General features: G+C 38.1%; 1 protein-coding gene across 1 annotated transcript; it reads left to right on the forward strand.

Annotated features, from left to right (window-relative positions):
* Positions 1-1,469: 1,469 nt before the first annotated feature.
* Positions 1,470-3,774, forward strand: LOC113316191. Its single transcript, XM_026564412.1, has 3 exons — positions 1,470-1,754; positions 2,851-3,111; positions 3,292-3,774. Exons 1-3 carry the CDS (start codon positions 1,470-1,472, stop codon positions 3,772-3,774), a joined length of 1,029 nt encoding a protein of 342 aa, XP_026420197.1.
* Positions 3,775-23,825: the final 20,051 nt, after the last annotated feature.

A 23,825-nucleotide genomic window follows, 5' to 3' on the forward strand; every position in this document is an offset into this window, starting at 1 on the left:
ATCGACCTGTATTTGCATCTTACTCAATTGGCACTGTGCATTTGCAGCCATTGTAGGTATTGTTTAAGGACCTACTAAGTTTTTGGCGCCGCTGCCGGGGACTCGGTAGCGGTGTAGCTGATCTAAGGTTTCGCTTTACTGATTCTTAGTTAGTTTTGTATATATTTGTTTGAATTCTGTCTATTTTCAGTCACTATGGTATAACTAAATCGATTAGTCTTTACATTCTGTAACTTTTCGGTTTTCTGTAACATATTGTTTCATTCCCCAAGGTGGAAAAGAGTATTGTTGCTCCTGTGTACTGTGTTACCATCACATAGTTTCTTTTTAGCCCAATCTGCAGTCTCCTTCCAACCTAGTCTATCTGATATTACCAACTGAATCTTTGTAATTTTCTTTCAGCTAGTTCGCATGCATCTTCATATATCCGGCATTTGCTCAACATATTTCATATTGCCATCTGTGACTGTTCATCAAGTTACATCTGTATATAAATCTCATTTGATCTCTGTAGTAGCTGTAGCTTTTCATATATCTGCATTCTGTCAGTTCTTAAAAAAAAACACGTTGTTGTTCTGTTGCATCATAGCTGATTTGCTTTCTATAGCTTAGATTGTAAATCTGTTAAGATTTATATTGTTTTTAGTCTTTTCAGTTTAAAGCAAGGTACAGTTCTTACCTGTTTAGTTTGCATCCAACCATTATTAGCATTCATTCCTGGCAACTTTTCTAGTTTTCTCTTTTTTGTGTTTCATTCGATTAGCAGCATCCCGTGTTCAATTTTCATTTACATAACACTGCAGTAGTCAACATTCACCCTATATAATATCCATTCCAGCATTCAGCATAGCTCTTTGTCATTTTTATATTTTCAATTTGTCCATGATTTCTGTTTCGTTCTGTCCTGCTCATATATTTTAATTGGAGATAGCTCAGTTTTTTTGTGTTGTTGTTATACGACTTCCTCTTCTGATAATCCCTCTTTGAGCTCACAGGTACCCTTGATACTGAACTGCAAAACAAGGAAAGGAAAGATACGGAGCAGGACAATTTGTGGAATTGCCTAAACCCGGTTTTGCGCCGGCGGTTTGTTCTTCAACTTGTTTTTTACTCTTGCTGTTTATGTGAGTGGCATATCATGACTATTTGTTAGTCTGGTTGCCTTGGTATCATTGGTTTCTATAATATCTGGGTAACATTATCACCTGCTAAAAGTGCCATCTCTGTGTGTGCATCTGGCAACTTCTGAAATATTGAGAGATGTATGCATGCTTGCATAGTCTAGATACCCTTTCACATAAGTCCCTGATTTGCTAATTGTTTCTTGCCTGTTTAAATACAAATTTTTGTATCTGTGTGCATATAGTTCTGAATATTAGCCTCTGCTCCTAGTGGCATTGTTTCCCTGAATTGTGATTTCTTGGTTGTCCAGGGTTTTATAACATGTTGAATAGTATGCATACTAGGCTATGATTGTGACCTTTAGAGACCAAACTAATCGACTCATTAGAATTAGCCAAGAGGAGATTGTTTACATACGCAGTTCTGAAGTAGACATCCCTGACCAATCTGAGACAATGGGTGAAAAATTGAACCAAGACCGTAGTATGAAGGAGCACATGTACCCAACTAGGGAAAGCCAACCCTCGTGTATTGTTTTACCAGCTGATGTTGGTCAATTTGAGCTAAAAGCTAGCACAATTAATATGTTGCCTGTGTTTAGAGGGGTTGATGCTGAAAACCCTTACAACCATGTAAGAGATTTTCTAGATATCTGTGGGACTCTGCGTTTTAACCAAATGCCAGAAGAGTCCCTCAAACTGAGACTGTTTTCTTTATCTTTGAAAGAAAAAGCCAAGTCCTGGCTGCATACCCTACAACCACAGTCCATCAGAACATGAGAGGATCTTACAAAAGAATTTTTCAAAAAGTTTTTCCCTAACCAAAAAACTGCGACAATTCGTCAAAGTCTGAATAGTTTTGTGCAATTAGAAGGTGAGACCTTGGCCAAATATCTGGAGAGATTTAATGAATTATTGGGCCAATATCCTCACCATGGTTTTTAAAAATGGAGACTTGTGCAAATTTTGTATGAAGGCATAGATGTCAGTACCCGAACCACAGTTGAGTCAACGTGCAATGGTTTATTTATTGACAAAAGTGCTAATGAGGCTTGGTCTTTCTTATTTGAAGTCGCTGAGAAAACTCAGCAGTGGGAGTCCATCCGTGAACCCAAAAAGACCACCCCTGTAGCTAATGTCCATAGGATCGAGTCCGATTTTGAAGAAAAAACAAATGTTGCATCCTTGGCTAGGAAAGTAGAAGCGATAGCGCTAGAGATGAAGAATGTGAAAACTGCTGCCCCTACTCTCCGTGACCAATTTGAAATGGCCGCTTGTGACGCATGCCATTGTTCAGACCACCTAGTGGATAATTGTCCATACCTACAAGCATTTCAGGAATCTAGATTTGAACAAGCCAATACTCTATATCATAAGCAAGAGAATCACCCTTATTCTCAGACCTACAACCTAGGGTGGAGGAATCACCCTAATTTCTCATGAACTAAAGGGCCCGTACAAAGGGGTACAACAAGTAATAACCAAGGATATTCATATCCTAGAAACTCCCAAGTACAAACACACACACAGTTTCCTGTAGAGAAAAGGCCTAGCTTTGATGATGGTGTAAACCAAATGAATCAAAACCTTTTGCAATATCAGAAGTTAAATGACCAGAGGCTTGCGAGTTTAGAACTCAAAATGGGTCAAATCTGTGATGCACTAAAACGAGAGAGAAAAAGGAAAACTCCCTAGTCAACCTCAACAAATTCAGAAAAGTGCATTTCAGGCAAGCACCTCAACTTGTAATGATACTCCACGAGATCATGTGAATGCTGTCACCACTCTTCGTAGTGGTAAAGTTGTTGAAAACAATGTAGGTGTACCACAGTCAGTGGAGCCTAAATCAGACTCACCGGTTCATACAACTCCACAGAAAACACCTGTTGTGGAAAATGAATATGAGCATGATAGTGACTCTAAGAATTCCACTGATGTTAATGTCCCTGCACCATCTCATGTCCCAGTTGCTCCATTTCCTCAACGATTGGTGCAGCATAAGAAAGGTACCCAATACAATGAGATGTTAGAAATGTTTAAAAGAGTCAATATAAACATCCCTTTTCTTGAAGCAATCAAACAAATACCGACATATGCTAAATTCTTGAAAGATCTATGCACACAAACAAGAAAGCTTCATGTGCATAAGCGTGCCTTTCTCACTGAACAGGTAAGTTCAATTATCCAAAACAAGACCCCACCTAAGTGTAAAGACCCAGGTAGTCCAACTATCACATGCACTATAGGTGACCATACAATCGATATGGCTTTGCTAGACTTAGGTGCAAGTGTGAACCTTATGCCATATTCTGTGTATAAGCAATTAGGTCTTGGGGAGCTGAAACCCACTCATGTTACGCTACAATTAGCGGACAGATCTGTGAAAATCCCTCGTGGTATTGTTGAAGATGTGTTGATTAAGGTTGAAATTTTTTATTTTCCTGTGCACTTCATTGTGTTAGATACTCAACCTGTGCAATATCCTGATAATCATATTCCTGTCATTTTAGGACGTCCTTTCTTGGCGACGTCCAATGCTATCATAAATTGTTGTAATGGAGTGTTGAATTTGTCCTTTGGTAACATGACCGTGGAACTAAATGTTTTTAACATTAGTCAACAACCCATGGATTGTGATGATAGTATTGCATGAGATTAACATGATTGAGAGTTTGATCCAAGACTCATTGCCTGACATCTTATCTGTGGATCCTTCGCAATCATGTTTAGATAACTTTGACTTAGATCTATTTGATTCTGAGTACATTAGTGAGGTTCACTCTTTGCTTGAATCTGTACCACCCATGGATATTGCAAAATGGCAGAATGCAGTGGAACCACTTCCACTTTCTGACTCTGAATCTGCCCCAATTCATGTTGAACCACCTAAGCTTGATTTGAAACCATTGCCTGATACTTTGAAATATGCTTTCTTAGGTTCTTCTGAGACTTTGCCTGTTATTATTGCATCATGTTTAGACACGAAACAGGAAAAAAAACTTTTAGAAGTACTTAAAGAACATAAAGAGGCCTTAGGTTGGACCATCTCAGACCTTAAAGGTATAAATCCCACAATTTGCATGTATCACATAAATCTTGAAGAAAATACTAAACTATCTAGGTAAATGCAAAGGAGACTTAACCCCAACATGAGAGATGTTGTTAAAGGTAAAATTATGAAATTGCTTGATGCGGGTATTATATACCCAATTCCAGATAGCCAGTGGGTCAGTCCTATTCAAGTTGTACCCAAAAAGTCTGGCATTACTGTAGTTCAAAATGAAATGAATGAGCTTGTCCCCACTCGTGTGACCATAGGGTGGCGATTTTGTATTGACTATAGGAAATTGAACACAGTAACAAAGAAAGAACACTTTCCTCTTCCCTTCATTGACCAAATGCTGGAAAGGTTGTCAAGACATAGTCACTATTGTTTCTTAGATGGCTATTCAGGTTATAACCAGATTCATATAGCACCCGAAGATCAACCAAAGACCACATTTACCTGTCCTTATGGTACATTTGCTTATCGACGTATGCCTTTTGGATTGTGTAATGCACCCGCCACTTTTCAATGTTGCATGATGAGCATCTTTTCTGACATAGTAGATGAGTTTCTTGAAATTTTCATGGATGATTTTTCTATCTTTGGGTCTTCTTTTGATAAATTTTTGCATCATCTTACTCTTGTGCTGATTCGATGTAAAGAAAAGAATTTGGTTTTGAATTGGGAAAAATGTCATTTCGTGGTTAACTCGAGCATCGTCCTAGGGAATATCATTTCTGAAAAAGGCATAAAAGTAGATAAATATAAAGTTGATCGCATTCAACACTTGCCTCAATCTCGCTCTGCGAGGGAGATAAGGTCATTCTTGGGCCATGCCGGTTTTTACCGTCGATTCATCAAAGACTTTAGTAAAATTTCAAGACCTTTGTGTAGTCTTCTTGCAAAAGATGTTGCATTTGTCTTTGATGATTCTTGTAAGGAAGCATGGGAGCAATTGAAAGCTCTTCTCACATTTCCCCTATAGTCAGACCACCTGATTGGACCTTACCATTTGAAATTATGTGTGATGCATCTGACTATGCTGTAGGAGCTGTTTTAGGTCAGCGGGTAGGCAAACTCCCTTATGTGATATACTATGCTAGTAAAACGCTTAATGATGCTCAACTGAACTATTCAACCACTGAAAAAGAATTGCTAGCTGTAGTGTTTGCATTAGACAAGTTTAGATCTTATTTGATAGGATCCAAAGTCATCATATATACTGACCATGCTGCATTGAAATATCTTCTGTCTAAGAAATATGCTAAGGCTCGTATAACTCGTTGGATACTCTTGTTATAAGAGTTCAATCTTGAAATTCGAGATAAGAAAGGGTCGGAAAATGTTGTTGCTGATCACTTGTCTAGGTTGAATGTTGAATCTGTTGATGAATCTTTGCTTATTAGAGAATCATTCCTTGATGAACAATTGATGCTTGTATCTGAAATGCCTTGGTTTGCTAATATTGTTAACTACCTTGTTACTGGAAGAATGCCCTTGCATTGGTCTAAACAAGACCGTTCCAAATTCTTGGCTGAAGTGAAATATTTCTTTTGGGATGACCCATACTTGTTTAAATACTGCCCTGACCAACTCATTAGGAGATGTGTCCCCAATTCTGAACAAAGAGATGTCATCTCTTTCTGTCATGACCATGCATGTGGAGGCCATTTTAGCGCCAAGAAAACTGCTGCAAAGATCTTGCAGAGTGGTTTCTATTGGCCATCGTTGTTCAAAGATTGTCATTCATTCTATGTTGCTTGTGACCGATGCCAGAAATTAGGAAGTATCTCAAGAAGAAACATGATGCCCTTACAACCTATTTTGATTGTTGAGTTATTTGATGTATGGGGTATTGATTTCATGGGTCCATTTCCTAACTCTGAAGGTATTTTATACATTCTTATGTCTCTAAGTGGTGGAATCCATTGCCTCCAAAACAAATGACCATAAAGTAGTTCTTTCTTTTCTTAAAGAAAACATTTTTTCTCGTTTTGGAACACCTAGAGCAATAATCAGTGATGGTGGTACTCATTTTTGCAATAGACCTTTTGAATCACTTATGCGCAAGTATGGAATCACTCACAAGATAGCAACACGATACCATCCTCAGACCAGTGGCCAAGTAGAAGTTTCTAATAGGGAAATTAAGCATATTCTTGAAAAGACTGTTAATCCTACTAGGAAAGATTGGTCTTTACGTTTAAATGATGCTTTGTGGGTCTATAAAACTGCATATAAAACTCCCATTGGCATGTCCCCTTATAGACTTGTGTATGGTAAAGCTTGTCAAAATGTACTTTGATCTTGATAAGGCCGGCACCTAAAGGAAACTTCAACTCAATGAGTTAGAAGAATTACGAAATGATGCATATGATAGTGCCAAAATGTACAAAAATAGAATGAAAGTGTTTCATGACAAACGCATTTTGCGCAAGTCTTTCACATCTGGTCAAAAAGTTTTATTGTACAACACTCGTTTGCATCTTTTTCTATGTAAATTACGTTCTCGATGGTCAGGTCCATTCTTGGTACGTACCGTTTCCCTCATGGAGCCGTTAAAATAGAAAATCCAGCAAACAAGAACATCTTCAAGGTCAATGGTCAGAGATTGAAACCATTTCTGGAGTATCTTCCACCAGAAGTTGAGACCATGGACTTGGAAAACCCTGTTTATGTGGACTAAACTGGTTCACCTGTGTACATACGTATGGATTAAAAGTCCATTCTCCTTCCCCTTTCTTTCCCTTTTTGCATAATTTTCCGCGTGCTAACCAAACTTTTCTTTTCACTCTTGTTATTCGCTTTCAAAGCATTCATCCAAAACTGGTTTAGCACCATCCTTTTTGCATCTGGTAATCTCTTTCCTTAAAATCTACTCTGCACTGTTCTCCTGGTATGTTGTTGTAGTTATGCTTATATATTGAAACATTGAGGACAATGTTAGATTTAGGTTTGGGGGAGTATTTTGCATATAGAGTTTTTAGTCTTTTGCATTTAAATTTTTTTTTCAAAATTTTGTAAATACTTGCATAAAACCTCCAACTTTTAGAGATTTTAGAGTCACTAGCATGCTTCTAGCTATGTTTACATAGAGAGTCTAACCAAAATAACTGAACTTGGAAGTACTGGAGAACACAATCGGGTTTCTTGTTTGTCTGAGCGTTAAAGTTGGATTTAACCATGCCGGTGGGCGAATTAGGTGCTGCAAAGATATTTGGTAGTAGAGTTTTGATCACCCTTAGTGGAGACTACCTATTTTTACATCAAGCGAGGCACCGACCTTCAATTTTTGTGACTATCTAAAAGTACTTTTAGAGTGTGTGTCACCATACGTAAATTCCGGGTAGGAATAGTGAGCTACCAAGCTTCGCACCACTTTCAGCATTATTTTTGATATCTTGAGTGCTAATTCCATCAATCATGAGGATGACGTCTGAATATGAAAACTCTTTCTTGTAGTTTGATTTGCAGTTAGCACCATTCTCTCTCTCGACAACATCAATAAATCCATAAAAACACATCATCATCAACGAGCAAAGCAACGTCAGATTCTATGAAGAAAGTTGAAATAGTCCGAGGTTTACATGCAACAATTCAAGGAAAAGTAAAAAGTTCGTATTCAAAGTGAAGATATAGTACAAAGAGCAGAATTTGATACACATTTGAAGAGGTATTTTACAAGAGCAAAGAAAACAGAAAAAGATGAGAAATAGTGAAGTTCATAAAATCAAGACAATACATGTTGTGAAGAATTAAGTGATAAAGTCCTTCCTACATGGCTTTAGTAGCTTCATTATTTATCTTGTTATTTTCAGTTTGTCATCTTGAAATATAATAAAAAAGAAGAAGAATACGAAGTTGTTAGCTTGCAGGAAGAAGCTCAGTTACGGCCATTATACCGCTGCCATCCGCATTCTTTCCTCCAATGGTGTGGCTCCACCTTCTCCCGATAACCTTTTTGATCTTCAGCAAAAACACCCTTATTCCCGGCCTCCAACTATACCAGCAGAAGACATTCGGGTCCTGCATTATCTATTACGGCTAAGGATGTGTTGTTGGCTCTCAAGAGCTTTCCCAAGGGTACTTCCTGTGGGAGGTACGGGCTCAGGGCACAACACTTGTTAGATGCCATGAGTGGTGCCGGTGATGCTGTTGCCGAAGAGTTACTACTTTCCATTACATGTGTGGTAAATTTGTGGCTTGCGGGAAAATGCCCTGCCATCCCTGGTGATTTTGTGGCTAGTGCTCCCCTAACCCCTTTGCTTAAGCCCGGAGGTAGCCTGAGACCAATCGCAGTGGGTACTATTTGGCGGAGATTATGCTCAAAATTAGCGGCTACCTCAGTTGGCAAAGTTATGAACACATATTTAGGTCGTTACCAATATGGGGTCGACACTCCTTGTGGTGGCGAGGCTATCCTGCATTCAGCAAACAGGTTGTTTGAGTTGAAAGGCGCTGATGATTCGAAAACCATGTTGCTTATAGATTTCTCCAATGCTTTCAATCTCGTCGACATGTCTCGCATTATTAAAGAGGTAAGAACTCATTGTACGAATATTTATCATTGGGTCGAGTTTTGTTATGTAAAACCAGCTATACTCTATTATTTGGATTCAGTTCTCTCTTCGGCCAAAGGCGTTCAGAAAGGAGACCCCCTTGGACCCCTACTCTTTGCCTTAGCGCTTCACCCTTTTGTGGAGAAAATTACATCTCAGTGTGAGTTAGTGATAGGTGTTGTAAAACACCTAGATTTGTATCTATTGTTTATGCTTTCTTTGCGAGTTTCTTGTAAATTATGTATCTTATGTGTGCTTTTGAGTTATTTAGGTACTTTGGAGTCATCTGGAGCAAAAGAATGAGAAATCGTCCATTTGGAGCGTAAAAGTCAAAGGCGCCATTTCATGTGCAGCTGTTATTGAGAGCAACGCCGAGCCAAGCCGACAATAGGAGACCTCCACTACAACTTAGTCTAGAGAAGCAAGGGGGCCAAACAACCATGATGGCCCTTATCTGATGAGTGGTACCTAGAATCACCTTGGTTACCCCTTATATTCCTTACCTGGTTGGCTGTATCCCCTCTCATTTCCTACATCAAACCTAAAATTGAGAGAGAAATCATTTCTTCTCATCATTTGCTTTATTTCTGAATCTATGGCGGCACATAAATTTCAGAGAACAGAGAGAGACTAAAGAGAGATGAAGAATAAGGGTTAGGAGCTCATTCTTGAGCTGAGATGGATAAATTGGGTTTCTGTGATGAAATGGGTCTGTCGAATCTAAGAAAATACAAGGAATTTCTACGGTGGATTGATAAATGGAGGGTATAGTGGTTGCATCAAATGGAAGAGATTCAGGGGAAGTATTAGAGTCTTGAGTGAATTAGGAACATGTGCTTGGCAGAATGAAGAATTGTGGATGTTACTGCAATGGTTGTGATGCAGTCTTGGTACTGACTGGTGTGCAAGAATGGAAGCCTGAGTTGTGTTAGATGAATGCTAGGGAAAAAATGTGCAGTTCTGTGTTGGCTGTGAACTTGGCCTGAGAAATAGATTCTGCAACCAAAGCTGCAGAAAACAGTGCGAGAATGGCGAGCTGGTGGTACTAGCCAGGGATGCCGGATCTTGGAAGTTAAAGTATGGATCATAATATTTCAGTGAATTGTGAAGGGGGTATGAGTCGAATGCAAGAGTTGGCGGCTGGATATATGAGCTACGGGTCACGCTTTTGGGCACGTTTCTGCAAGAATCCAAGAGTTGGTTTAGATGGTTCATTTGTGATGTATGGCTCTGAATTGTGAGTGTATGAACTGCAGAGAAGGATAGTGAGTTGCTGGAGTTACGATAGTCGGATACAGGTTCAGGTGGTCGGAGATAGTTCCCCGGTGACCGGATTCCTGCAACAATGATCGGAAACCGGCGATGACGTCAACAATCCGGTGATGACGTCAGCAATCCGACGACCCATTTTTACGCCCAGAATTTCCAGAGGAGATGTTTTAACTTATGGGCTCGGTGGACCACGTGGAGATGGGTTTTGAGAAGACTTGGCCTACTTTTGGAAAGAGTATCCTTTTGGGAATTGAAGAAACATATAAATTGAAAAGTCTTTCTCTAAACCTATAGATCTCCATGAGGGAGGCTTCTACTTTTGTTCTAGGGTTTCACATGATAGATTCTTCTAAACTTTTTGTGATGATTTCCAAAAACCTAAGTAGTTGATTTATTTTATTAGCTAAAGATGTAGTTGGATTTTGAAAACAAGTTATTGATTTTATGAATTAGTTTTCTCTCAATTGTATCGTTTGATTTCTACTGCGTATAATAATTGCATGATTGATGTATTGCAATATGATTGAATATTTGTTTAGTTAAGTCTAGAATTGATTGAACATACATCCATATCTATAGCTATTTTAGGGTTCATCATCGAGCGATAACCTTGAATACGAGTAGCATGATATGACTACGGTTTGTAGTGATACACTCTTGTAATCATATGTAGAAATTGACCTTTGTTCGAATTTTTTGCACAATGTATTTCAATTGTATTGATTAGCCTATTTCTGAAACATAATGCTCCTAGGAATTGAACTTAATTAGCGCAAGGCGTTAGGTTATTCTTTAGGTAGAATTTCCATACGCAGCTCTAATGTGTGTGTTGATGACTTAGGAAATTTACGGAGTATTCTTGCAATAAGGTATTCTAAGGCTTTTGATGATAGCGAGATTAAATACGAATTTTAATCATACATTCAAAACTTGTTTGCTTATGAAAATGAAACCTTTATCCAATATTTCACATCCTTAATTTGCGTGTTTGCTTTGCTTATATTTTAGTTTACTTTATAAAAATCAGAAAATTCCCCTTGTTACTTATAAGAAACTATAACATATTGACAACCCAAGACCTCTCTGTGGGAACGATCCTTTCTTGCCCTTGCTTCATTATATATTTTGAGTAGTAAGAAAGTGTAATTATTTTTGACGCCTACGACAACGATCAAATTTTGGCGTTGCTGCCTTTTTTTTGGTTTCTTATTTTTGTTTTTAGTCTTGCTTTTTATTTTGTTTTTGTTTTTATTCTCTGGTTTTTAACCTTGTTTTGAGAACTCTTGTTTCAGGTACCAATTACTATGGACGGAGCATATTGGAACAATGGGTACGGTTATCAACCTCGAAAAAATTATGACAACTATCTCCCTTGCGGGGAATACAATCAAAGTCAATCCTTTGGTTATGGTCAATATTCTACGTACCCTTTGAGGTATTCTCATACATACCAACCTTCTTACGGTAGGTATGTAAGTGAGCAACCACAAGGAGGGGAGACTAATTGTACTCCTATTCATATTTCTTCGAGTTTGGTAGATGAGATGCAACAATTTATGGTCAGCATGGAGTCAGTTTGTAGACAACCAAGTGTGGAACCAATTTCGTCGACCGAATATGCTCATAGTATGTTTGGCCCAATTTATGATCGTAGTTATGATCATTCACCCATTCAAAGGGAAGATAATTGGCCTAGCAATACTGAGGTAAGTGATTCTACTTTTTCCTTGTCGAACGAGCTTTTCCAACAAATGGAACACTATTTTCAAAATTTGTATAGATCATTCCAAGAGCTTAAAAAAGGTGTTTCCATTTTAAGACAAGGCATTGAAGAATACAAAGTGGACATGCAAAATTCTGCGAAAGACCAATCTTTGGGAAGTGGTAGCCAATCATATGTTAACTATGATAGTGACGATGACTATGAAAGTACATTGCTTGAACCAATTTATGGTGACATCCCCGAGGAGTGTACAATGGAGTCTTTTTGCGATCAAGGTGAAGATGAAAAGGAATATGATGACACTAGTGTAGCTTACTCGAGCATTGATCTTTATAATGATCAAGAACTTATTCAAAAGGTAGAGCTTGAGGATGATGCAATGAGTGTTCTAAAAAAGTTCCTTATGGTGAGACTTGAATCCGCAGTGGAGTATGTACCTTGCAACAAAGAGGAGTATGTTGAGAATGAAATCGATATGACCAATATTGTGGAAGACCCAATTGAGCTTGCAAATAATTGTAATGAAGATGTTGATGCCGAGATTTTGGTTAAGGCAGAAACGGACGAAGAATGGTTGCAAGGTTTGATAGAGGACCACGATATAGAAGAGATGAATAATTCACTTTAATTTTTCAAAGATGAAGAGGATTCCGTAATACAAGAGATTATGATAGGTTTGTCTAAACTTTTGCATATTGTTTCTTCTCTTTTACCTCTTATTGGTTTGAATGTATGTGCTTCGAGAATATTGTTGAATGACTTTGTTTCTCGATTTACGCCATTAGAGATACTTGATTCTCAAACTATGCAGGTTTTGGAACAAGAAACCGTGGAAGTACCCGACTTCTATATTCTTTATACACTTCCAAGTGTGGACAAGAATAAGTGTGGGTGAAACTTTTATTGGTTGATAGCTTCACTTATGCTTTATATTACTAATATTTGTGTGAAGCTAGTGTTTGCAAAACATGTGCTATGGGTGGATCCCCAACTTTTCCGATTACTGGTGTATGGAGAATCCGTCTTGCAAGTCGGGCTGACGACTTTAAACCAAGCGCTAAATGGGAGGCAACCCACTGGTTTTGTGTATCTATCTCTATCTTTTTATTTTTCAAGTCTTTTATCTTTATTTTCTTATTTTGGACATTTGCATATCAAAACTCCACCTTTTAGAGATTTTTAAACAATTTAGAATAAACACTAGCCTTTCTAAGTAGATGGAATTTTTTCTTGACGATGAGGTATATATATTGGCTGAGTTGAGATTACATGCCAACTAAATAGCTTGTTTAGTGTTTATCCTCTATTGTTCAGAAATAGCTATGAGTTGGAGTATGAGTTTTTATTATGCATTTTATTTTCTTATTGTGTATTTATATCATGTTATGCATTTCCCACCTTGACTTTCTTTGGACGATTCAATTTACATTGAGGACAATGTAAAGTTTAAGTGTGGGGGAGTGTTCTCATATAGAGTTTTTAGCCTTGTTAGTTTTGCCTTGTGTTTAAAAAAAAAAAAGTAGAAAAACTAAAAAGAAAAGAAGAGAAAGTCTAGCAACTTGTGCCTTACACTAATGGAAACATCGTGGTTGTAGGAGTTGAGGAACCCATTAGTAGAGTCTATTCATATGAAGACGAACAAAATATAAAAATAAATAATATGTTAGTTGTTACCATATCTCGGAGTCGTCACCATATCACGTTCTATTTTTATTTTTCCATATTTATCTATTGTTTCTCTAAGTGATTTGGTGGGGCACCAGCATCGAATTGTTATCACTGGTAGGATGAAATAGAGTGATTGAGTTACTACAAAAAAAAAAAAAAAAAAAAAAAAAAAAAAAAACAGACCAATTGACTAAAACGAATAAATTTGACACTTGGATAAAGCAATATGTGTGTGTTCTCCCTGTCCCCGTCGCCTAAGCAAGCGTGGAGTGCAGGATCCAAGGGAATTATCATGTAATCTGCTGACAAGAAACATGCGCTTGGATCCACAAGATCCAATCATGATGTCAATGAAAAAAAAAAATCGATCACTGGTTCCCTTGTATATGCCAGCTGTGTTGATATTAGTATTCGGACCAGTAGCTCAATCCAATAGGATTTTTAGGATTATTTTGGCAGTGACCTTCAAACAGATATGGGAAACACCGTTCACCTTAGTCAACAGTCCGCCACCATCTACTTTCTATATCCATCTTCTTAATCTTTTCATGTGATTGTGGTTGATTAGATTCTGAGTATTGTGGTTGTGTTCAACTTTCTGATAAAGCTATATTACTAATTTATGAATGAATTGGATTCGAAAGTGGGTACTTCCTCCTGTAATCATTGATAGTATGCCAAGTACAAAATGTTTAGTGTCATTCATAGATTCTTCACAGGTAGTTGGAATTTGGAGTAAAAGGTTTTGTAGGTACACCTCTTGTAAACCTTCACGAGACTATAACTCGTACACTAGGGACACCTAGGGGTTTAAAGGCCTGTTATTCATGCTAAGAGTGACCGTAGCCTCGACGAGACGGAGTTCTATGTATGTTTTAGAATTTGTTTTGTTTGATTTGCTCGAGGACTAGCAAAGTCTAAGTGTGGGGAAGTTTTATAGGTGTTGTAAAACACCTAGATTTGTATCTATTGTTTTTGCTTTCTTTTCGAGTTTCTTGTAAATTATGTATCTTATGTGTGCTTTTGAGTTATTTAGGTACTTTGGAGTCATTTGGAGCAAAAGAAGGAGAAATCGTCCATTTGGAGCGTAAAAGTCAAAGGCGCCATTTCATGTGCAGCTGTTATTGAGAGCAACTCTGAGCCAAGCCGACAATAGGAGACCGCCACTACAACTTAGTCTAGAGAAGCAAGGGGCCAAACAACCATGATGGCCCTTATCTGATGAGTGGTGCCTAGAATCACCTTGGTTACCCCTTATCTTCCTTACCTGGTTGGCTGTATCCCCTCTCATTTCCTACATCAAACCTAAAATTGAGAGAGAAATCATTTCTTCTCATCATTTGCTTTATTTCTGAATCTATGGCGGCACATAAATTTCAGAGAACAGAGAGAGACGAAAGAGAGATGAAGAATAAGGGTTAGGAGCTCATTCTTGAGCTGAGATGGATAAATTGGGTTTTTGTGATGAAATGGGTCTGTCGAATCTAAGAGAATACAAGGAATTTCTACGGTGGATTGATAAATGGAGGGTATGGTGGTTGCATCGAATGGAAGAGATTCAGGGGAAGTATTAGATTCTTGAGTGAATTAGGGTTTCTGGGTTCGAAATTTAGATGTTTAAATCAAATCGAAATAAGGGTTTTGAGGAATTGATTTATTTTGCTGGTAGATGGGTTGAATTACTTGAGGGATTTGATCTGAAATTCGAATTCAAGGATAAGAAAATGTAGAGATTTGATGAAGTTGTGAAGCTGCAGCTAAAGGTTGTTGTGTAAACAGGGAATGAAAGGATGGGTTTTCAGTTGAATTTGGTTTACTGCAAGAACTGGGACAGAGATGGAGATTGAGGTATTGCTAGTACTGTTGAACTGATTGCAGTAGCTGCAAGAGATTGGATATGATTCTGTGTTTAGAAGGGTTTGTGAGATTGAACTGTTGTTGCAGTTGGCAGGTAAATGGGTATGAAGCAGCTGCAGTGCAGGAAAGCCTAAGAATGGTTATGCAGGCATGAACTGAAATGGCGTAGCTGAAGTGCACAACTGGAAGTGATGATGTTGTATGTTGTTTGCACAAAGAATGATCATTAAGCTGGAGTTGTGTGGTGGTAGCTAATAGTGATGGGTTGTGTATGATACCAATGACTGCAGTTGCAAGAATAAAGCTGTTGATCCTGCATTGAAGCTGTGGAGAGTTGATTGATACATGGAAAGGAGTCATGGATGAAGTGTGTTAATTGCATTGCAGGTGGTGGTTGGAAGTGCAAGAACTGAGCCAAGGAGCAGCTGCAGTTGCAGGAAAGAACAACGGAGATTTGCGAGTCTGAGACAAGGAAGAACCTGGTGGTATGAGTTGGTTTTCGAAATCAGTTGAGATGGTGATGCTCGAGATTGCATTTCAAGTTGTAATGGCTAGAAGGGACTGGCAAGGGAGTAGAGCCAGATGCAGTGACTGTAAGATGAAGCTACTTATGTTTCCGAGATGAAGTTGAGGTGCAGTTGCTGAATTTGCAGTTACAAATGGGATTGGAAGGTTTAAGTATGCAGCTACAGCATTGTTCCACTGAAATAGTAAGGAACCGAATGAAGCAATTGCAGTAAAGCTGAACTGGTGGTGCTGTTTAGACTGGGAATGGAACGTTGGAGTTGTTTCTACTGTTGGGTTTGATTTCCAGGTTATAATGCAGCTGTTATGTGAGATTCTGAGCAAGATTAAGGCTGTAGTTGAATGGGTTTGAGTTTGAGAACTGAAGTAAAGGCCAAGTCTGATGGAGTCGTGGTTGCAGTGGATAGGAACATGTGCTTGGAAGAATGAAGAATTGTGGATGTTATTGCAATGGTTGTGATGCAGTCTTGGTGCTGACTGGTGTGCAAGAATGGAAGACTGAGTTGTGTTAGATGAATGCTAGGAAAATAATGTGCAGTTCTGTGTTGGCTGTGAACTTGGCCTGAGAAATAGATTCTACAACCAAAGCTGCAGAAAACAGTGCGAAAAGTGTGCGAGAATGGCGAGCTGGTGGTACTAGCCAGGGATTCCGGATCTTGGAAGTTAAAGTGTGGATCATAATATTTCAGTGAATCGTGAAGGGGGTATGAGTCGAATGCAAGAGTTGGCGGCTGGATATATGAGCTACGGGTCACGATTTTGGGCACGTTTCCGCAAGAATCCAAGAGTTGGTTTAGATGGTTCATTTGTGATGTATGGCTCTGAATTGTGAGTGTATGAACTGCAAAGAAGGATAGTGAGTTGCTGGGAGTTATGATAGTTGGATACAGGTTCAGGTGGTCGGAGATAGTTCCCCGGTGAACGGATTACGGCAACAGTGACCGGAAACCGGCGATGACGTCAGCAATCCGACGACCCAGTTTTGCACCCAGAATTTCCAGAGGAGATGTTTGAACTTATGGACTCGGTGGACCACGTGGAGATGGGTTTTGAGAAGACTTGACCTACTTTTGGAAAGAGTATCCTTTTGGGAATTGAAGAAACATATAAATAGAAAAGTCTTTCTCTAAACCTATAGATCTCCATGAGAGAGGCTTCTACTTTTGTTCTAGGGTTTCACATGATAGATTCTTCTAAACTCTTTGTGATGATTTCCAAAACCCGAAGTAGTTGATTTATTTTATTGGCTAAAGATGTAGTTGGATTTTGAAAACAATTTATTAATTTTATGAATTATTTTTCTCTCAATTTTATCGTTTGATTTCTACTGCGTATAATAATTGCATGATTGATGTATTGCAATATGATTGAATATTTGTTTAGTTAAGTCTAGAATTGATTGAACATACATCCATATCTATAGCTATTTTAGGGTTCATCATCGAGCCATAACCTTGAATACGAGTATCATGATATGATTACGGTTTGTAGTGATACACTCTTGTAATCATATGTAGAAATTGACCTTTGTTCGAATTGTTTGCGCAATGTATTTCAATTGCATTGATTAGCCTATTTCTGAAACTTAATGCTTCTAGGAATTGAACTTAACTAGCGCAAGGCGTTAGGTTATTCTTTAGGTAGAATTTACATACGCAGCTCTAATGTGTGTGTTGATGACTTAGGAAATTTACGGAGTATTCTTGCAATAAGGTATTCTAAGGCTTTTGATGATAGCGAGATTAAATACAAATTCTAATCATACATTCAAAACTTGTTTGCTTATGTAGATGAAACCTTTATCCAATATTTCACATCCTTAATTTGCGTGTTTGCTTTGCTTATATTTTAGTTTACTTTATAAAAATCAGAAAATTCCCCTTGTTACTTATAAGAAACCATAACATATTGACAACCCAAGACCTCTCTGTGGGAACGATCTTTTCTTGCCCTTGCTTCATTATATATTTTGAGTAGTAAGAAAGTGTAATTATTTTTGACGCCTACGACAGCGATCAGTTAGATCTTCACGCATGGTACCTGGATGATGGCACCATCATAGGAGATACTATGGAGGTGTCTAAAGCGTTTAAGATCATACAAGAGGAAGGGCCTAGCTACGGGTTATATCTGAATGTTTCGAAGACGGTGATTTTCTGGCCATCTTATGACCCAAGAAGAGGTAACGATAATGTTTTCCCTCCAAACATTGGCAAGCCAACGGATGGGGTCAAACTTCTAAGCGGGCCTGCCAGTTTGAACATGGAGTTTTGCAGTAATATGGTGTTATTAAGGGTGGACAAAGCCGTGCAGCTTATGGAAAAAATTCAGGAGCTGGAAGATCCTCAAAGTGAATTACTTCTTTTGCATAATTGCACGGGGGTTTCTAGGCTCTACTTTTCCCTTCGCACAACAAGCCCTAAATCTATTCAGTCTGCAGTAGTTCGTTTCGATGAGCGCCTGCTGAGTTATTTGTGTCGTTTGGAAGTTGGCGATAGTGCTGGTTTTGGCTTGGTTCAGAAAAGGCTAGACACTCTTCCCATTAAAGACGACGGTTTTGGTGTGCTCACAATGGCGGATACAGGTGCGTATTGCTACCTGGATTCCCAGGCTCAAACTCAATTGCTGCAGAATTCAATTTTGGGGTTATCAGCCGCTACAGACCCATGCCACAACTTTCAGCATGCTTTGCAGATTTTCACACAAGCTTATGATCTTTCCTTACCGGATTTCAACATTAATAATACTGCCCCCCATTACATGTAGTCATTGGAAGTTATTTATTTTGATGTTGTCAAAAAAAAGATTCCTACAAGCTTTTCTTTATCGGAACGTGAATATACGTTGTGGCAATTCAACCGCACAGAACATGCTATGGACTTCCTTAAGGATATCCCTATACCTGGGCTTAATCAAGCAGTTGGACCTAGGAAGTTCATCTCTGTTTTACAGTATCGTCTTGGTATACCCTTTTTTGAGGAGGGAAGCTTATGCTCTTGCTGCCAACGACCCATGGATATCTACGGTGATCATGCCATTCATTGCGCTGGTGAGGTTAGGTTGAAGTTTCGGCATAACTTGGTCAAAGATGTCTTGGCTGATATATGCTACAAAGCAGGTGTTGTAGTTAGGAAGGAGGTTTCTCTGGGTTTTCTTTCCGATAATAATAAAGGCCTCAGGTCCGCAGATATTATGGTTTACAATTGAGAATATGACAAGGATGTGTATATGGATGTTACCGGTGTCTCACCCTTCACAAGTGCGATGACCAATTTTACCCCAGGCCATGCTATCTCGGCTGCTATCACTCGTAAAAACAACAAATATTTGGAAAAATGCTCTTTGCATGGTTATGGGTTTGGTGTTTTGGCCTTTCCCACTTTAGGTGAGCTCGGTGCGGAAAAAATTTATTTTCTTAAGAGATTGAGAAATTTCATGGCTAGGCATGACTCTAATTTCAAGTTAGGAAATTCTCTTTTTCATAGGCTAGGGATTGTTATTCAAAAGGGTATTGGTGCTCAGCTTGTTGCTAGGCTGCCAGTCGTTCCTTGTAATATTGATCTTCTTTCTTTTATTTAAGAAAAAAAATGGAAAAAATGAAAAATACAGTTTGTTTTTGGTTTTGTTTAATAAACACCATGGTAAAGAAGAATTTAGGAGGAAATTTCAAGCAACAAGGAAATTGAAGAGAAAAATCAGAAATCGTCAAGGTTCTACGAAGTTCAGAAGTTCATCATCAACAGTTGAAGACCGAAGATTGAAGACGTTTCTATGGATGCTATGAGAGTGGTGTTGATTGCCGATCAGATGTGAAGGTAAGTGAGTACTCCCATCCCTGCTAATGATTGATTTCCTTTCTTAGAGATCATCAGAAAAAGATTCTTATTCCCACAATTTTGTGGAGTCCCCAGAAATTATTTCGGAAGGTTCTCCTTCCCACTATTCAACGTGTGCATGATTTCTCTCTTTACTCCTGTCTGCACACATGAGAGACTAAAAAAGCTGTCTTTCTGAGCACAATTATCATAAAACCCTATTGGCGAGGCAGAAGTCGAGGCTTGTGATCACTCTCGAACCCAAATTCTTTCATATGATGGTTATTTCTCGCTCAACTCTTAAGGATGAGAATGCGTTCTTTTGGTACTTCTAACTTCGTGTTACCAGCATGCAGAAACTCTATGTCCTCATAGCTCCTTGGATGCTTGGGACTCTATTATGCTCTGAAGTTGGAGAAGGTTTTGTGGGTACACCTCTGATAAACCCTCACGAGACTACAACTCGTCCACTAGGGACACCTAGGGGTTTAAAGGCTTAGTGCATACGCTAAATGCATTCGATAGACCAGCGACAGTGGTATAGTTAGGATTTCCTAATTTCTGTTTCACTTGAGGTCAAGTAAAATTCAGGTTTGGGGGTATTTGATGAGTGCTAAATAGTGCATATTTCTACACCTTTTTATTGGCATTTAACTCATCTTTTGCGCTTTAAAATCATATATTATCCCAAATTCTGTATTTTCTTTGTTTTCAAGAATAAATACTTGTAATAATTAATTTTGTGTTTTTAGATACTAAATAAAGCTTGGACAATGGAGAAACTAGAAGAGCAGAGAATTGGTGGCAACGGAAGAGAGATGACAAAGGCTCCCGCTGGAAAGCAGTGAAGAATATCTTCCGTGAAGAATATCTTCCGTGAAGAATAATTTATGCACATTATCAGCAAGTGAAGAATAATTTATGCACCTCATCCGCGAGTGAAGAATGTTGTTTGCAAGACCCAAAACTAGAAGTGGGCTTGAGATTCTTAGCCTTGAAGAATATATGGGCCTAGAAGTGATAAAACCCAAAATCCTTTACCCAAACCCGTTTCTAATGCGAGCCGTCAGATTCAATCTAGATGTTGAACATCCAACGTCATATCCACGTAGTACATCAGATTTCGCTACATATGCTCAACACTAGCCCCACATTTTCTCCCTTAACCGAACAGAAGCCAAGCACTCCCTTGTATGGCTTTCTCTTCTTCTCCACCCTCTGCAAAGCTATCTGTTCACCATCCCTCCATCAATCACTTCCCTCTCCGACCAACTCTGAAGCACAACCACTCTATCAGCCACTCTATGCTATCAATCAACCTCCTAGTCTCTTTCTATCTGTATCATATCTTCTTCTATAAAAACAGTAAACCTAGGAGCTATGACTGAGAGAGACAGAGTTAGGGTTCATCTCAGTGGAAAAAGCAAACATCAAATCAAGGACTTGCAGAGTTGAAATTGCATAAGGGGTTTGTCGGGAAAACACATTCTGAGTGAGTGGTTGTCTTCTAATTATCAAATTCTAGTGTTTGAGAAGAGAATTGGGTATAAATAGGGTTCTCTGTGAATTCTGTAAACATCAGAGTTTTAGTTGGATCAATTACTAGCTTAATATAATTTGTGTTTTATTCATCTTCATCATGTTCTAAATTCACCTGCTAGGGTTTAGATGAAGCCCTAGTTTGCTACTTGTTATTCATGTTAATGGCAATAACCTTGTCGTGCTTAATTATCTTAGAATAAAATTCAACCTTAGGACTTCAGTACTTTACTTTCACAATGTATGCCATGTATCCATTGTAGTTAGAATAATATTGTGTTGAAGAAATACAACTCATGCTTAATCCGTTTATTGATCTTTTGATTATATGTGCCCTGAAAGGCCATTAATTCTTAGGAGAAATACATTAGTTGTGATTGAATCATTCATATCAAAGTGACCTTAGATATACAGAGGATTGACATCCCTTTTGTTATCAGGGTTAGTGTTATGAGCAGAACAACTAGTGTAAGTTATTGGTGGACTCAAAGGCCCTAATACCCTCCTCATTATTTTTTCTATTTACTTGATTTGCATCTTGCTTTACTATTTCTGTTACTATCCGATATCTTTGTGGTATCGACACAACCAAAATCGTTTTGTTACTATTGTTTGAATCAGTATAAGAAGACTTTAATTTCAGCCTTGCACCCTCCAAGTCTCCTTCGTATCGACCTGTATTTGCATCTTACTCAATTGGTACTGTGCACTTGCAGTCATTGTAGGTATTGTTTAAGGACCTACCAGTTTTTCTGCATTTGCGGTTTCCTCGTTAACAAAATTTTGGGTGTCTGTGTTATTTCTATTCCGCATTATATTTTGTTATATAATTGAAATATCACAGGTTGTGTGTTTGTATCGATCAATTATGAAATCCAACCTTTGGTTGTTGATTGGAAATTGATTGTCCTTGGATATTGGTCTTTGGTACCATCTAAGTTTATTATCCTTGTATTTGATAAATACTCGCAGATTTCTATTTGCTTGAGTAAAATCAAATCAAGAGAGAGATATTAACTCCTCGATATAATTTTCTCTAGATTAAGTCTGACTGTCTAGTTGATTCTCTAGAAAGTGTATTGGAGTTAGTCCATACAGATTTCTAATCGAAATATTGGGTATGGTTATTAGACCCCCGCTTTTTCAATTGGTATCATAGCAGGCAAACACGTTTAAAGACCTCAAAAGTCTGTGTTTGTAGCGATGTGACTCTATGGACAAGAGAACTATCTCTGATAAACGCGTCACCATAAATAAAAGTTCTGTTTCTAATAAGTTTATCAAAAAGAAAGATCCCTCAATCTCTGCTATAGACGAACCCAGTATTCAAACGAAACAGACTAACACTGACATGTGTTTTTCTAATGAATCGGACTCTGTCATTCAAGAGGAAACAACTAGAGAGAGTAAATTAATTCTAAACCTCGTTAGAATTCAAGCTGATAGATTCAAACAGTTAAGAAAACATGTCAATGTTCTTCTTGGTGTAGTAAAAGACTGTGGCTCCAGTGAAAAGGCTTCTTATAAAGAAAATCCTGAAGTTCGATCATCTCGTATCTTACTTAAGGCAAAACTTAAAAATGATGCTTTAGATGTTGAACATCTCTTGAGGAAACTCTCCATTCAAGGATGTTCAGAAAAGTCTACTATACCATTTACTTCTATTTAAACTGAAAGAGCACCAGTTTCAGAAGTATTTTCAGATTCTCTTCCCACTCAAACTAATGTGTAGGGGATTCACACATCAGTTGGAAGAAAGAAATATCCAAACGATAACGTTAGGTCTACAATCTCTAATCACTCCCGTGATCAGAAAGTGTGCCTATTTTGTGATTCAAAAGGGCATATAGTGCGAAAGAGGAAACCCAAGTTGAAAAACAAATCGTTGACTCAACTTCAACACACTTTAGATTTGATTCTTAAAGGTGTAACTGGCATTCGTATGTCTAAACCAATTGGTTTTAGTACACGTCCTGTGTTTCCTACCAGGAAAGTCAGTTCAAGGAGTTCCTCAAATGCACAAAGGCATAATAGATATCTCGACAAATATCGTCCAAGAAGAACTTCCGTTCTCTCTCCTATCAGAAATGGATATATTGATAATCCTGATGTGAATCATGTATCAAGTGAAGAATGCAGGCATGAGCAGATGGATGACAACCTAAGATTGATTATTGAGGGATATAAGGAAATCATAAAAAGATTGTGTACTCCATCTAGACAACACTCTTCAGGTAAAAATCCTTACTATGTGTCATATTATGATGATAGTAAATTTTATGATAATTTCTCACATCATAACAGTTTTCTTCCAAAGTACAGAATAAAGGGGTTTAACCAAAAACAGTATTCATTTGATGAGCTAAAATCTCATACTTGTGCTACTTGATCACAAGGTTGAAATTTCTCACACAAAAAAATCCTGGTTGAGAGATATGTTCAGGTATACTTGTGGAAATGGTATTTTTAGACTCTCAAGCTATCTTCTTATCGTTTTTAGCATGAGTATCTTTGGAAAAATACTCACACAGGTATTTGTTTGAAATTTCTATTTCTGTTTTATTTTTGGTTAAACAAGGTGCTACTCATATACTCTGAAAAGTTGTTTCTCTTATGAGACATAGATTTTTGGAGTCATTATGATTTCCTCTTGTGCAAAGAGTTTTCTGCAAGATCGTGTGCATATGACTCTTGCCTTTT

The sequence above is a fragment of the Papaver somniferum genome, chromosome 10 (genome assembly GCF_003573695.1).
Source record: "Papaver somniferum cultivar HN1 chromosome 10, ASM357369v1, whole genome shotgun sequence".
Classification (NCBI taxonomy): domain Eukaryota; kingdom Viridiplantae; phylum Streptophyta; class Magnoliopsida; order Ranunculales; family Papaveraceae; genus Papaver; species Papaver somniferum.

Bases quoted from the DNA above. Each gene is read 5' to 3' on its own strand.
- LOC113316191 (XM_026564412.1), top strand. From the start codon at position 1,470: ATGATTGTGACCTTTAGAGACCAAACTAATCGACTCATTAGAATTAGC. The intron at 1,755-2,850 runs GTAAGAGATTTT...AGTGCATTTCAG, and splicing joins CTGAAAACCCTTACAACCAT to GCAAGCACCTCAACTTGTAA. The intron at 3,112-3,291 runs GTGCAGCATAAG...CTCACTGAACAG, and splicing joins CTCCATTTCCTCAACGATTG to GTAAGTTCAATTATCCAAAA.